Source organism: Galleria mellonella, unplaced genomic scaffold (genome assembly GCF_026898425.1).
Source record: "Galleria mellonella isolate WM207_F2 unplaced genomic scaffold, CSIRO_AGI_GalMel_v1 utg424, whole genome shotgun sequence".
Taxonomy (NCBI): Eukaryota; Metazoa; Arthropoda; class Insecta; order Lepidoptera; family Pyralidae; genus Galleria; species Galleria mellonella.
In genome coordinates this window covers 2,643,709-2,659,499 of record NW_026442097.1, presented here as the reverse complement: position 1 = coordinate 2,659,499, position 15,791 = coordinate 2,643,709, and the positions used below count along the sequence as shown (strand labels likewise).

General features: G+C 35.5%; 1 protein-coding gene across 1 annotated transcript; it reads left to right on the top strand.

The window, feature by feature from the left end:
* Window positions 1-396: 396 nt before the first annotated feature.
* On the top strand, window positions 397-12,915 carry LOC113515981 (alpha-1,3-mannosyl-glycoprotein 2-beta-N-acetylglucosaminyltransferase). The gene is made up of 9 exons (XM_026900303.3): window positions 397-1,030; window positions 3,546-3,670; window positions 5,340-5,553; window positions 6,420-6,498; window positions 7,177-7,326; window positions 8,068-8,158; window positions 8,415-8,519; window positions 9,460-9,633; window positions 10,118-12,915. The coding sequence occupies exons 1-9, from the start codon at window positions 754-756 to the stop codon at window positions 10,229-10,231; spliced, it is 1,329 nt and encodes a 442-aa protein (XP_026756104.2). The 5' UTR covers window positions 397-753; the 3' UTR covers window positions 10,232-12,915.
* The last annotated feature ends 2,876 nt before the right edge of the window (window positions 12,916-15,791 follow it).

The window sequence follows — 15,791 nt, the reverse complement described above, 5'->3', positions numbered from 1 at the left end:
TCGCACAAATTCACTATTTATATTGTTAAACTTTTTGAAAAAAGCAACAGCTGAGTTTCATGTCCGTTCTTCTTGGCTGAAATTGCGTTCCAAACGGGCGGTAATAAAAAAATTACTAATAATGCTTAAATGTAAGTTTACTTGAATAAAAACATTTCTTTCTTACCACAGATAAGGCAACTACAGAGTATTTTTAAATTAATCACAATAAGTATATACTATCTAGAATTCATTGAAAATTTTTCAAGCGCCACTGTTTGCGAAATTGATACACGAACATGTAATCCATAGATTAAGAATATAACGGTTGATTACTACAAGCTGTCATTCGTTTTTGACTTTGAGTTTTTCTTGATGTTGTGTGTCACTAGTGTCTTAACTGTCACTGTCAATTCGATTCACTTTTGTTCCCAGTTCACAATTGCGATCTTGTTATATTGTTTTGAGACCATGAATAGAATAATAATTATGATAATTTAGCGTATTATAACTTAAATACCGTACTAATTAACTGTCACTTTTATCTTTACTTATTGATATCAATATACAGTTGAGATAATTTATTTTATAATCAGATTTCAGTAGTACTCTAAAGTTCTATGCTACTGAAGAATTATTACTATTTCCTGTTGACGAAACGAATATGTTTACTGTTTATAATACGGTCTAACGTCTAACGTTGCAACGTAACAATCATGGTAATGCCTTGGACTACATAATAAATAGTTATGAGTTAGAATTTTGTCATTCAAAATGCGGGTGAATATAAAGAAACTACTGATTATTTGTGCCGTTTTAGTGTTGTTATGGTTTATTGTGTCCCATTCATCAATAATAGAGTTACCAAAGACGGTTTCCAACAAGCATAGTTTGTTAGATATTGAAAATAAGATAGATCATTTACAAGAACAAATGGACAGCCAACTGAGTGAAAGTCGTATTTTGTTGGATAAAGTAAAGGAACATTTGAAGAAAGTTAGGGTTAATGATGGCGTGAAGGATAGCAGCAATGAAGGGAACTTGATGCCAGGTAAGTTTTTTTTAATGCAACTTGGAATAGACAATAAGTTACTGATCTACTTGATAGAAAGTTGTGACTGTCATCTTTAAACATGAACAGCATCACAGAGATCACAGGATGCACTGTGACAGCTGTATTACAATTTCTGAGGACTTTATTATGCAGTCTCCCTAGCCTGTGATTTTTTTGATGGGTGGTAATGGAATGGTAACCCTGTTTGTGCTAACGATGGAGCCTCAGTGAGGGATGACAATTAAAAATTAATTCAGGTTATTTAGTATATCATAATGAATTAAGTATAATGGTGAGACAGGCGTGACAGATATGTATGTATGTATAATGGTTTCCACTAGAAGGTCGGCACGACAGGAACTATTGCTAGCAATGGGGCTACTAATCCCCATTACAAACAATCCCTTCCCCTCTTGCCCTACCATATGATTTCGTTATCATTTCATATTTCATTCTTCAGTTAGTTAGAATTATAATCACACCAAAATGCAGCTATGCAAGAACAGTTGCTTGACAGCATATACATGAGTGGGACAGAAGTATCCAAGCGAGCAATTTTTGTACAAAGCCTCCCTTTGGTAAAATATTTTCTTATCTAAATATGGATTGCTGGAAAACTTAATGATTAATCAAAGATTGTGTCCCACAAAAAACTAACTTTAATTGTGACAATACTAGTTATTTCCATTTAAAAAGTACTAAACCGATTTTGATATTATTTCTAGGGGACAAATCTGTAAGTATATCATTTTAAATAAAGAAAGAATTTTCCAAATGGGTTTAAAACTGACTGAGTTATGAGGTAAAAAAAAATACAACTATATTAAAAATATTCTTTGTTTTTTAACTCCCTTGAAAATCAATATTATTTATAGCTGCTTAGATAAAGTGCTGTGACTGATGGTCAGGTAGACAGGATAGCATCATAAGGCTTCTATATTATCAATAAAATAAATACAAAAATAAAAGAGTAACAAGTATCCATTCATTATTACACAATGAATGAATATTTGTTACTCTTTCACACAAAAACTACTTAATGGATTTGAATAAAAATGGGTACAGGGGTAGGTTTTTTTCTCAATGGGTAATAATGGAATGGTAATCCTGTCTGCACTACCGTTATATGCTGGCAGGGCACCAGTAAAGGATGATAGGTGAGAATGAAACTGCAGGCTAGTTAGTCCATCATGATGAATACACTTAGAATTCAGTATGATGGTTTCTAGGGGGGACCACATAGAGATTGACCTGATAGGGTATATTGCTAGCAATAGGGTTGTCAGATCCTCATTAATAACAATCCCTTTCCCCCTACATAGGTAGGTTATACCCTAACTTAGTACATAGAATATTTTATATACCAATTCTCCCATGTGACGCCACGAGATACAGCTAATACTGATTAAGATATAGTAATATATAAAAACCGTGTGGTCCCAGCATAGAATGGGCAACCCCTTCCTTTCTCTTATGTGTCGTAAGAGGTGATTAAGGGACGGCAAGAGATGAACAATAGGGTCCCTCTTTAAACATCACTAAAAGCCTAATTGTGGTTGCCAACCTGCCTGTCAAGTGTAGCAACTACCAGCCAAAACTCCCCTTATAGGGAAGGCTTAGACAATTAACAGCTGAAATAAAAATAAAATGTATAATATAAAAACAAGATAATAATATTTGTGAGGGTTTATTAAAAGCAAATCTTTATATTTTCTTTTAAAGAAACTATGTCGAGAAATAATTTTGTTTGTGCATGTGAGCGCAGTTAGGCCATTATCCACACAGCATAATGGATAATTCGTGTACACACTCATTAATGATAATAGTGTTTCCAAAGCCTAACTGCGGTTGCTATTCCGGCTGCCATGCGTGGCAACTTATATATATATATATATATATATAGTTGTAGTGTCTTCCCTGCATAGAATAAGCCACCCCTTCCTTTCCCGTAGGTGTCGTAAAAGCCGACTAAGGGATAGCGAGGGATGGGCAACAGCGGCCCTCTTGAAACATCTCTAAAACCTGACTGCGGTTGCTAAGCGTGGCAACTACTGGCAAAACTCCCCTTATGGAGAAGGCTTATGTCCACCAGTGGACAGTTAAAGGATGATATGTTGATATATACATAGAAAGAACACATACATAGATACATATATTCACATACAACCCGTCACAAACTAAAGTTTCATCCCAATCATCTGGACTGTGGCGGTCTTCCACCGTGCGTTTTTCAAGGCACTTTCTTCCACGCACAACCATTCTTTGGAATCAACTTCCAGCAGCAGTATTTTCGAACCGATGTGACAACATAACCTTCAAGAAAAGAGCATATTCGTTTTTAAAAGACCAGCAGCACACCTGCAATGCCGCTGGTGTTGTGGGTGATCATGGGCGGCGGTAGTCACTTACCATCAGGTGAGCCGCTTGCTCGTTTGCCCCCTGTGCTGTAAAAAAAAACATTAGCTCAATGCAAAAGAAGTTTCAGAATTTTATGTTTGTTTGTTCATTTCAGATACAGCGGATGTAGTTCTGCCCGTGCTGCTTATAGCATGCGACAGGGTCACGGTGAAGCGATGCCTGGACAACTTGGTGAAGTATAGACCAGACAAATATACATTCCCGATTATTGTTAGTCAGGTAAGTACACGTCGAGATGGTGCTTTTTAATGGGATAGTAAGGGAATAGTTTTTAATGGATGATAAAGGAATGGTAATGGTTTGCGCTATCGGTATACGCTGGCGGGGTTTTTTTTTATAGAACTTAGAATGGCAAACAAGACGGCCCACCTGATGGAAAGTGGTAACCGTCGCCTATAGACATGAGCAGTACCATGGACATAACAGAGTATACTGTTTCGCCCATGATACCCCCGTGCGTTGCCATTTTTGAGGACTCAGGTGTTATTCCTCTGTACCCTGTAAATTCACGCCATATCCCACCAAACCGAAACACAGCCGTGCAACACAACTGCTTTATAGTTGAAACACGAATGGGACTGTCCTCCTAGTATGGTAGATAGGAGCACGAAATAATAAACAATTTGAAAACAGTCGAATTAAGACATTAAAACACCTAGATTGTAGTATTGTATTAGAATAGAACAAACATAACTGTCGATTTAGGTCATTGCAGATAAGCCGTTTACAGATAAGCGCTTATGGGCAAGTTATAAAAATGCATAATGAAATAAAGCGATAATATACTTAGCGTAAACGATGTTGTGATACTAAGATTAAACTAATAATTTCCATTATTGTAATTGATTTATTTTATTTATTTATTTATTCATTAGTACAAATATGTGTACATGGCGGACTTAATGCTAAAAGCACTCTCTCCCAGTCAACCATAGGGAAGTGTCAGAATACTCGAATGCGGTACTAGTAATTATTGATATACATACATAATAAAATTACATATATAAACGAATAAATATATATGAATAACAAATATACTTACACATATATGACATATACTATATTATACACGAAATTGAGAATAATATAAAGCACTTATTGATCTGTTTTAAATATGTATATTATATATTTAAAAATTTTATGACCTAATACTGTTTAATAGTTTGTATTCACACAAATTCATTGTTTTTATAATTTAAACTATGAAAAAAGCAACAGCTGAGTTTCTTGTCCGTTCTTCTTGGCTGAAATTGCGTTCCGAATGGGCGATAATAAAAAAAGACTATTTAGTATTGCTTAAATCTAAGTTTCATCATCACCATTCCAGCCATTATCCGTCCACTGCTGGACATAGGCCTCCCACTAAATCTAAGTTTACTTGAATAAAAATATGTATTTCTTTCCTTCTGTCCTAATATGTTCCGTCGTTCATCATATCAGGCGTTAACAGTTCATTGCTGAGGGGAAAGGGATTGTTAGTAATGGAGACTGAGAATCCCATTGCTAGCAATATACCCAACCAGGTCGACCTCCTCGCGGTTCCCCCTGGAAACTATCATGGTTAATTCCTGATGAATTCATCATGATGGGCTAACTGGCCTGTTTTCATTCTCACCTATCACCCTTCACTGGTGCTCCGCCAGCGTATTCCGTTAGCGCAGACGGGCTTACCATACCATTTTCATCCATAAAAAAAACAGTTCATTGCTGAATATGGGCCTCCCCCATAAGAGAGGTTTTGTCAGTCGTTGCCACGTTTGGCAGGCGGGCTAGCAATCGCAGTTAGGCTTTCTTGATGTTTTAAGAAGGACGCTGCTGCTAAAAGTTATTGTAAATGTTTATAATAATAAAAAAAAAATGTGACAATTTTTTTTATTTTATCTTCAAGGACTGCGGTCACAACGCCACGTACCAGGTGATAAAAAACTTCACGAATGCCGACCCCACGATCACAGTGGTGCGGCAGCCGGACCTCTCGGAGATACCGCTGCCCCGCGCCAAGGTCAAGTTCAGGGGGTACTACAAGATTGCGCGCCACTACAAGTTCGCACTGAACCACGTGTTCAACACGCTGGGACACGAAGCCGTGATTATTGTCGAAGGTCAGTTATAATATGCTCACGACCGTAATACCTAATGAGGATTTTTACGTACAACTTCACCCTGTTTATTTATAAATATATTAATATTTGACCTTTTTTAAATATCTATCGTGTTATGTGTTGTGTTTAATATTTTTTTTATACCACTGAGGTGGCAAACAAGCATACGGCCCACCTGATGGTAAGCGATTACCGTAGCCTATGAACGCCTGCAATACCAGAGGTATTTTAATATTATCACTTATTAGGAATAAATGTTTATTTTTTTGTGGATGATAATGGAATGGCAACCTCGCTCGGGGCTTTAGTGAACGATGATAGGTGATGATGAAAGCAGGTCAGTTGACCCACTGTGATGGATTCGACAATAACCTTATTATTTTAACCGTTAACTGTCCACTACTGGACATGAGCCTTCCCCATAAGGTGAGTTTTGCCAGTAATTGCCACTCTTGGCAGGCGGGTTGGCAACCGCAGTTTTAGAGATGTTTTAAAAGGGACGCTGCTGCCCATCCCTCGGCCTCTCTTATTCACCTCTTACGACACCCACGGGAAAAGAAGGGGTGGCCCATTCTATATCAGAGCACATACGCCCCTTCCCTCCGTAATGGGGTAAAAACTACATACATATGTATATACAGCTTTCAATATCTCCGTCATAGATTTCGTCTCTTGTAAAATACTAATAGAATAAATTAAATTTGAATGAATTTAGTTATCATTTCATCTAAACATGACCTTCGCCCATAGACATAAAGACACATAGATATAAAGACTCTCCTGTATTAGTAAGATTTTATAGCGGCAGAGCCCTGACCACCATACGATGATGGTGATGATGATTTGGCCTATATTGCTGTTCGCAGACGACCTGGACATATCGCAAGACTTCTTCGAATACTTCCGCGGCACGTATCCACTATTGCTTAAAGATCCCAGTCTCTGGTAAGCATACATTTTAATACGAATTAAGATTAAATATTTCGAGATTTCGTTTCAAAAACAATAAAAAGAAACATCATAAAATATCAGATTAAAATGGGTGTAAATAGAAGATTTATCAACATCGGTTAATAAATGTAATATGGTATTGTTGTGCTGGGCCCATAACTCGTTAATTGAAATCATGCTCTGCTACCAACAAATGCGGAAACGATATAAACATGATGGGACCAAGTCTTAGGTTATGATTTATTTTAATTATTATTAATCTTTTTCAAACTAGTTTTTACCCGCAACTTTGCCTGCGTGACCATAGCACGTTCATTCATTAATTAAATACAATAAGAAATAGTAGCCTATGTCCTTCCCTATCTCAAATAGTATTTGTATGACAAATTAGTAGCTGTTAAGGCGCCAAGAAGTAACACACAAACAAACAAACTCACTTTAATAATTTTTTTTTATACTACTTAGAATGGCAAACAAGCTGACGGCCAATCTGATGGAAAGTGGTAACCGTCGCCTATAGACATAAACAGTACCCTGGACATAACAGAATTAACTTAGTAAAAATGTCGAAGTAAGTTTGCTTGTTAGAATAGTAACATAGCATTTTTTATATACCAATTCACATGAGTGACGCCGTGGGATATAGCTAGTAAATAATAAAATACTACCCAGGTGTATATCGGCATGGAACGACAACGGCAAGAAGGATGTGATAGACATGACCAGGCCCGAGCTGCTGCATCGCACCGACTTCTTCCCGGGGCTGGGGTGGACCCTACGCCGGGACACGTGGCTCGAGCTGGAGCCGCGCTGGCCTGAGGCGTAAGTATCAGATGCCAGGGTAACTGAACAAGATAGGTAAGAATGAAGTTAAGATTAAGTAAGGAACTGGGATGGTTCTGCGCCGTGGCTTCATTTCAAACTGCGCTAGTCTGGAGCATGAGTATCAGACTCCAGGATGTCAGGAAGGGATGATAGGTGAGGGAGAAGATAATTGGGTACTGTCCAGAACTGCTGTATCTCATCATCTTCTACCCGGGTACGGGATTTTTATGGATGGTAACTCCGCCTGCGTTATCGGTATACGCTGGCGAGACACCAGTGAGGGATGGTCCTGTTCCGTGGTTTCAGCTCAAACTGCGCTAGCCTAGAGCGTGAATATCAGACGCCAGGGTATCAGTGACAGATGATAGGTTAAGGAGAAGTTTATTCGGGTACTGTCAAAGTGTTGCATCGAATCATCATTTTTTGGATTTGGGCTTTTTTATGATGATAATGGTATGTTAACCCCGCCTGTGCTATCGGTATACGTTGGCAGGGCACCAGTGAAAGATGATAGGTGAGAATGAAATATATACATATATATATATATATATATATATATATATATATATATATATATATATATAGTAATTATTATAATTATAAAATTACGTATCATAAGTGTCTGTAACATATGTATATGAATAAAGATGATTGATTAATTGATTCGTTGAGTGATGCGGCTTCAAATTCTGTTGATATTGTAAATTTTATCAATCAATTTATTTCTGTTATTTCTAGATTCTTCGACGACTGGCTGCGCAACCCTGAGAACACACACGGCAGGGCGTGCATCCGTCCCGAGATATCCAGGACGTTCACATTCGGAAAGGTACGTCGATATAGTTTTAATGTTTCATATTTATTATATTTATCTAATGTTATAAAGAGGAAAGATTTTATTTTTCAACCGATTTCAAAAAGAAGGAGGTTCTCAATTCATTTGTATTTTTTTTATGTTTGCTACTTTATAAGTCAATCAATTGTAAACATATTTGATCGATCGATCTCCCTCTGGTAAATATATGTATTAGTATATTTAGCATATGTATATAAATATATATATAGAATTAATTCGCATTTCGCAGGTGGGCGTGAGTAAAGGATTGTTCTACGATATGCACCTTCGTGCGATGCAACTCAACATGGACTATGTGGAGTTCACTAAACTAAACCTCACTTACTTACTCAAGGTATTTGTTACGTTAAAATTATATATAGTAACTAGCTGTATGTTACTTCATTCGTGAACACACGCACACGACCACACGCACGCACGCACGCACGCACGCATCCACGGACACTCGCATTATGAACACACTGTTGAATGAAAAGTCCATAGTAGTTTTTTTAAATAGATATTATACAAAAAATACTAATGTAATTAGTACTTATTTTAATGATGATTATAAAATATATATAATTAAAGAAAAAATATATACAATTAAATACGTAACGTACGTAATAATAATATTTTTATTTTCTATGATTTTATGTATAGAACATTAGATCTTATAAACTAAAAGAAAGAAAATTTACTTGGGTCAGGCGTGCAAATATTTGAAAACAAGTTACAATATATATATATATATATATATATATATATATATATATATATATATATATATATATATATATATATATATATATATATATATTTTTAGAACTATATTTGAAAATTTATCGTATTAGAATTATTATATTCGATTGACATCTTGCAGCCCTATTGCGGGATATAAAAATCGCGCTTAAAAAACATATAAAAATAAAAAAACTTGTCAAAAAAATAAAAAAAAAATTTTTAGGGGTGGGTCACCCTTATCATTGAAGGGTGTAAAAAATAGATGTTGGCCGATTCTCAGACCTACCGAATATGCATACAAAATTTCATGAAAATCGGTAAAGCCGTTTCGGAGGAGTTTGGTAACAAACACCGTGACACGAGAATTTTATATATTAAATATATTTGAAAAAGCAGTACCCTATCAATTAGAAAATGTATAATTAAAATCGGTTCAGAATTGGTGACGTATTATGTAGATCCTTTTATTATGTAGTCATTAGAAAATACAGTACAAGCGAAAACAGTGCTTGCTTTTAACGTTTTAACATTTAATATTGATTGCCTCGCAGGAAAACTACGACGCAGCCCTAATGTCGACGGTGTATTCGTTGCCCGAGTCGACCGCGGACGAGGTAGTGTCCCTGCCCGTGGGCGGCGACCCTCCCGCCGTCCGAGTGAGCTACTCCAACGCGAAGACTTACCAGAAAGCAGCCAAGAAACTTGGACTCATGGACGATTTTAGAGTGAGTAGTTTGTAGTAGTCCACGACACATAAATTCGCCGTGTGGTCCCGGCGTAGAATGAGCTACCCCTTCCTTTCCTATGTCGTAAGAGCGTCGTAAAAGGCGACTAAGTGAATTTAATGCTCGAGGGATGACCAGCAGCGTCCCTATTAAAACATCACGAAAGCTTAATTGCGGTTGCCAGCCCGTGTGCCAAGCGTGGCAACTGCTAGCAAAAATTCCTAGTGGGGGGAAGCCTATGTTCAGTAGTAGGCCTTTAATAGTTGATATGATGATAATGAATTAGTTACTTTTACTCCAAGATTTACCAGCAAATAACCGGCAAACTTTAGCTCATATATGATTTTGGGATGAGAATTGAAATGAAAACCGCGGCAGTGATAACGTATCTATCGATAGATTAAATCGCCACTTGTTTAGGAGAGGCTGGTCTCTGTGTCTACCTCGTGAAAGACCTGTCGTGAAGATATCGTTTGTTATACAGAGCGGCGTACCTCGTACGGCCTACAGGGGCGTAGTGTCATGCTTCGTTCGCGGCCGTCGGGTATGGCTGGCGCCCGCCGGCGCCTGGCACGGGTACGACCCCAGCTGGGGCTAGCGGACGTCCCGCCGCCGGGGACATGACCCCACTTGGGGCTAGCACCACGCCCGCCACTAGTGACAATCCTATTTGGGTTACACTCCGCATCTTCACCGTCACAAGGTACAACCCTAATCGAGATTCTACATCGCCCGTCTAGTGAACGTACTACTTGGAATTTGACCCAAAGCTCTCCCGGTGAAGTATGACTCCTATTTGGGGTTTGAGTTTACAATGATAACTCTAATTGGATTTGACCCTGTATTTTCGACTCCTAACGACTCACTAGGGTTGTCAAACCCATAAAATTGTTATTTTACACCTAGACGTGAGTAATATCTATACCGTTCTGATATCTATATATTGGGTTTCTCTGGACATTGCTGGTGTAAAAAAAGGTCATCAAGCATTCCAATAATGTCTGTACCAGGCAGATATTCATTTCAATATTATATATTGGATAACTGCTTTTTTAATATATACGTTATTGGGCCAATATATAGTTATTGCTATATATTATACACCTCTAATGGTACCATTGCGGAGATTACACCATTTAGGGTTAGTACCGAACCGGGAACACTAGATGGAGCTACTGTCACAACCTTTGCTAAATATACAATCACTGCCCTATTGGAAAGGACCATAACATTGATTTAATTAAAAAAAAGTGATATTAAAAGAATGTATGTATTACATTTATTAAAAGTGATATTGGAATATGTACTTTATTCCTACTGTAAATAAAGCTGTATATAGACTGAATGTGAGACTGTGTATAAAGTTTAAATTAGCAAGTGTGAAATGACTTGTGGAGATCGAAAATATGCAATAGTAGTTTTTATAAACATTAGGATCGATTCTGAAGCTCTAAACCTATCTCTAAATTTAAGAATTTCACTTTAATATAACAGCCAAGTCTATTTCATCATTATTTCAGCCATTATTCGTCCACTGCTGAACAAGGCCTCCTCTGTAGACTGCCATAAAGAACGGTCCCGAGCCACTGACTCCCTGCAATGCATTTTAGGTCGTCACTCTATGTAGTAGGAGGGTTGTCCTACACTGTATTTGCCCGTACGGAGTCACCATATATCGACATTGAAGTCTATATACCAAGGACCAATATAAACAAAATTTATAATTGATTTAAGTCAAAATTATTTAATTTTTTAGTCTATGATGGTCCATGAAATAGTAATTTCGCGAAATTATAATTTAAAATATAAGTTAATAGGAAAGGTGCTTCAGAATCGATCCCAGTTTCCTTTTAAGCGTTTTATAATTGATCGTAGTACGATATAATATCGTACGATTTTACCGTCGCGATATAATATATATTTTTTTTTTCTGCTTGCCTCATGGTTGACTGGTAAAGGACGCCATTAGATGTTGAGATTGTGACGGTAGAATCCGACGTAACGGTATTATTTCATGATATGTGAATTTATAAACGCGACCAACCACTATCCACTTTAGGTGTTTATATTATTTTTAAAGTGGACAAAGACTTCCATTTTTAGGAATTAAATGCGCTGTGATTCTTAAAGTGTTTATTTATTAATATAATAATATTTCTTGACTAAATATTGTGTGGTATTTAAACATTTTTATAATTTATAAATATCATTTCGTCATTGATATAAAGAAAACACAAGATACACAATCGTACTAAAAATTGTGTACATCGAAAGCAAATATTTAACCAAATTATACACTACTTAATTAAAGTTCCATCCTAACCATCTGGACGAGTGGCGGTCCTCCACCGTGCGTTTTTCAAGGCACTTTCTTCCACGCACAACCATTCTTTGGAATTAACTTCCAGCAGCAGTATTTCCGAACCGATACGACATCGTAACCTTTAAGAAAAGAGCATATTCCTTTTTAAAAGGCCAGCATCACCTGCGATGTCTCCGGTGTTGCGGGTGATAGGGTTTATTAATACCAGAGGGAGACTTTGTACAAAAGTCGATTGCTTGTGTACCTCTGTCTCATTTTTGTTTCAACCGTGAAGCAGTTGTGTTTGCATGGCTGTGTTTCGGTTTGACGGGTGGGATATGGCGTGAATTTACTGGGTACAGAGGAATAACACTTGAGTCCTCAGAAATGGCAACGTATGGGAGGTATCATGGGCGAAACAGTATACTCTGTTATGTCCATGGTACTGCTCATGTCTATAGGCGACGGTTACCACTTTCCATCACGCGGGCCGTCAGCTTGTTTGCCATTCTAAGTTGTATAAAAAAAAAAGTTAAAACGCTTGGCGCGTTGGCAAGCTTTGATAATGTTCACTGCTGTTGGCTGACAAGAAACGGCCACTTTATTTGTTCAATTTAATTTGGGAACAGTTTTAAGTGCCACTTTTGTATGGGATCGTGAATCTTGGTTTTTCCTTTATATCAATGTATTTAAATTTGTATGTCAATACAGGTGTTTACATTTATTATTATATATTATTAAATTTCACAATAATATCAGATTATTGTGATTTTTGCAAGACCACAGTGGTGCAGTGTATAACACACCGTCTTCCGATGGTCACGGGCTCGATGCTCACACAATCCAAACATTTGTATTTAGGAGTGTGTCTGTTTGTATTGATCTGAGTGTTTTCTATGTATATAATATGTATATATTTACAAAAAAGGTATTAAATTATATCTATGGATTGTCTAGTAGGCATAGGTAATATAGATACCGATCTGTATCTGGACACTGATAGCGGGAAAAACTGTCATCACATATTGTACATTCTACAGTTTTCCTTCAGCTTCTCAAAGGTCGACTGTAAGAGATCCCTTTATGGGATAAGTCCGCCATTGTATATTAAATCTTTTAATGTATTCAGTATGAACTATGTAAAATAAAGATTTTACAATACCAATACACACATTTCGATATCGCCCATATCGGTCGGATATCTATTTTCGAATATATCAAAAGTCTGTGTTATTCAAAAAATGTTTTTTGGATAACAGACTTTTATGATAATCGTTATTGAACCACTATATACATATTGTAACTAAAACATATAGATATTGCTATATATTACCTATTCCTATTGTCTAATACACACAGCACAAGCTTAGTCTAAAACTAGATGGCGTTGTGTAATATGGTCTAAAAATATTTATTTATTTTTATTTATTTAACTCTATTGCACATATAAATATATACAATGACAAGTGAATAATTCAAGTGTAATACAGTAACATAAATACAGATTGAAATATACACATAAAGGTACAAAAGGCGGTCTTATCGCTAGGGCGATCTCTTACAGACAACCTTTATATTCATTTAATTTAATCATAATTATTTCAGATTACGGTGATCTTATATAAGTTTTTTTTTTTATTATAATATTTATTTATTTATTTGTCTCACAACTTTTTTTGAGCACAATGAAACATTTAAAATAATACCATAGATACACCAATGTTGTAAAGAATTATTTTTACCATTACATTTTATATGCACACAAACACATAACTGCCTTTTACAAATTATTGATTGATTTTATTCAACAAAATTCATCTGAATATGATTATTGCGTGTTTAAAATATGTCACAAAACATTGCTGTACCTTTATTTATACAATTTTTAAACAGTATACTCATTTATAGCTTGTCTCGATAGAATTAAATGGAAAGGTAACAAAGTTTTGTTGTAATTATCGTAGGAACCCTCTCCAAATGGAATTAGTAACAAATGGAAAGGTTCAATCAGTGAATCGTTGTTAAATTGTTAAAATGACTGTAATTCTAGTTGAAGTAGAAAATTTTGACTCACACAACTAACCACCTGCACTTTTTCTCAAATTAGTTATTAAAAATTTATTTTATTTTTTTATTTAAACATGTATTTCTCCTTGCTGTAATATGTTTTGACATTACATCAAGGAGAAATACATGTTACTGCGTAATATAATTATTTATTAATTAAATAAATATGAATTGTTTATTTAATTTCAAATTCTATTAATTTCGATAAACTCAAAATGTTTTTATAAAAAATACTAAAACTTTTTTATTATAAATACATTGATCTACTATTATTTACCAGGTAATGTGACAATGTATGACCTAATCATGTATACATACAATACTGAAATACAAAGAAAAAAATGAAAGTTGTATAATTATGTGATTTATGTACTTACTTTTTAATATAGACAATTGTTTTAGCCAAATTATTGTACAGGTTGGAATCAAAATTAATAGCAAGGATTTGCCAGTAAGTTAAGGAAGAGTTCCAAAAAATTTTACGTTTTTTTTTTAAAGGAGCATGGGTCTAGAAACGACTGAAAATTTGCAGTACTAACATGTGTCAGTATGAAAGATTCGTTTTTATAGTTTTTCAATTCATATTTCTTTAATTTTTTTTAATGGATCATCATATAATTTTACCCCCGCCTGCGGTATTGGCATACTGACGAGGCACCAGTGATAGATGATAGGTGAGCATGAAAGTAGGTCAATTGGCACATCGTGACGAATTCGACAAGAATTATACATGATGGTTTCCAAAATCTGTATGGAGGATGACCTGACAGGGTAAATTGCTAACAATGGGGATTAATATCCCCGTTACTAACAGTTCCTCTTCCTTCTCGATAGAACACTTCCTTCAAAGGATGCTAATGATTTTGTTTTCCATTCTGTATATTAGATATATAATCTGTGGGTGAGTATTAATCGTGAAAATAGTGATGTAACGATGTTACATTACACGAATGAGATCCCGCACTGTAATGTTACATTATCACTAATGTAATAATCGTTTCCACGTTGTAATGTAATGTTACGCGAATTGCTCTTAGTAAATCCTCGCTCTAATGATGTATTAATAATAAAATTGGGTAATTTGAAAAAAAAAAAAAACATCTACAAGTTCCTTGTGTATATTGTAATAAAATACACTTTTATATTTATATGATTTTGTTTGAAGTTATTTAACTGACACGAGTTCCATTTTATTAAAATAAAAAAATAGTTCGATATTCGAATTGTGGTAAAATACAAGAGGCTTCTAGTATTTTATATGAGTCTCTATGTAAACATTACCTTAAGTTGAAATTCATAAACATGACAATTTAAAAATACATCCTAATTTTTTTTCTGTTACTTGTACAAGTCTTATTTTTAATACACAAATAGATGTTATCTTTTTAATTTAGTTATATTACTTTATATGTACTGTCTTTGGTTAAAGTTACCGTTTAAACAAAACTAGTTATACTTAGAATTATCCTAATAATAGATACAAGCTAAAAAATCGACATGATTTAATATCGCGTAACTTGCGCAGCAAGCAGCAGCAGTTGCGACTTGAATTAGTTGCACCGACAAGAGGAAACTCTTAAATGAAAAGAGAAAACTTGCGCAACAAATATTTTACATACAAAAGCATTTACTGCGCAAGCTTAGCTTTGTAGTTTATGGTATTGTTTGCCAACTTGCCCCTCTAGTCAAGGGACAAGTGATTATGTCGACATATATGTTTTTGTTATTTTTTTTTTCTGAGATAGAACAAGACAGCAAAGTCTGTCTTGTTTTTTCTTATGCGCGCGGC

Coding starts and splice junctions, on each gene's coding strand:
- LOC113515981 (XM_026900303.3), top strand. CDS start 754: ATGCGGGTGAATATAAAGAAACTACTGATTATTTGTGCCGTTTTAGTG. Junction 5,554..6,419: donor AGCCGTGATTATTGTCGAAG/GTCAGTTATAAT, acceptor TGCTGTTCGCAG/ACGACCTGGACATATCGCAA. Junction 8,520..9,459: donor ACCTCACTTACTTACTCAAG/GTATTTGTTACG, acceptor ATTGCCTCGCAG/GAAAACTACGACGCAGCCCT.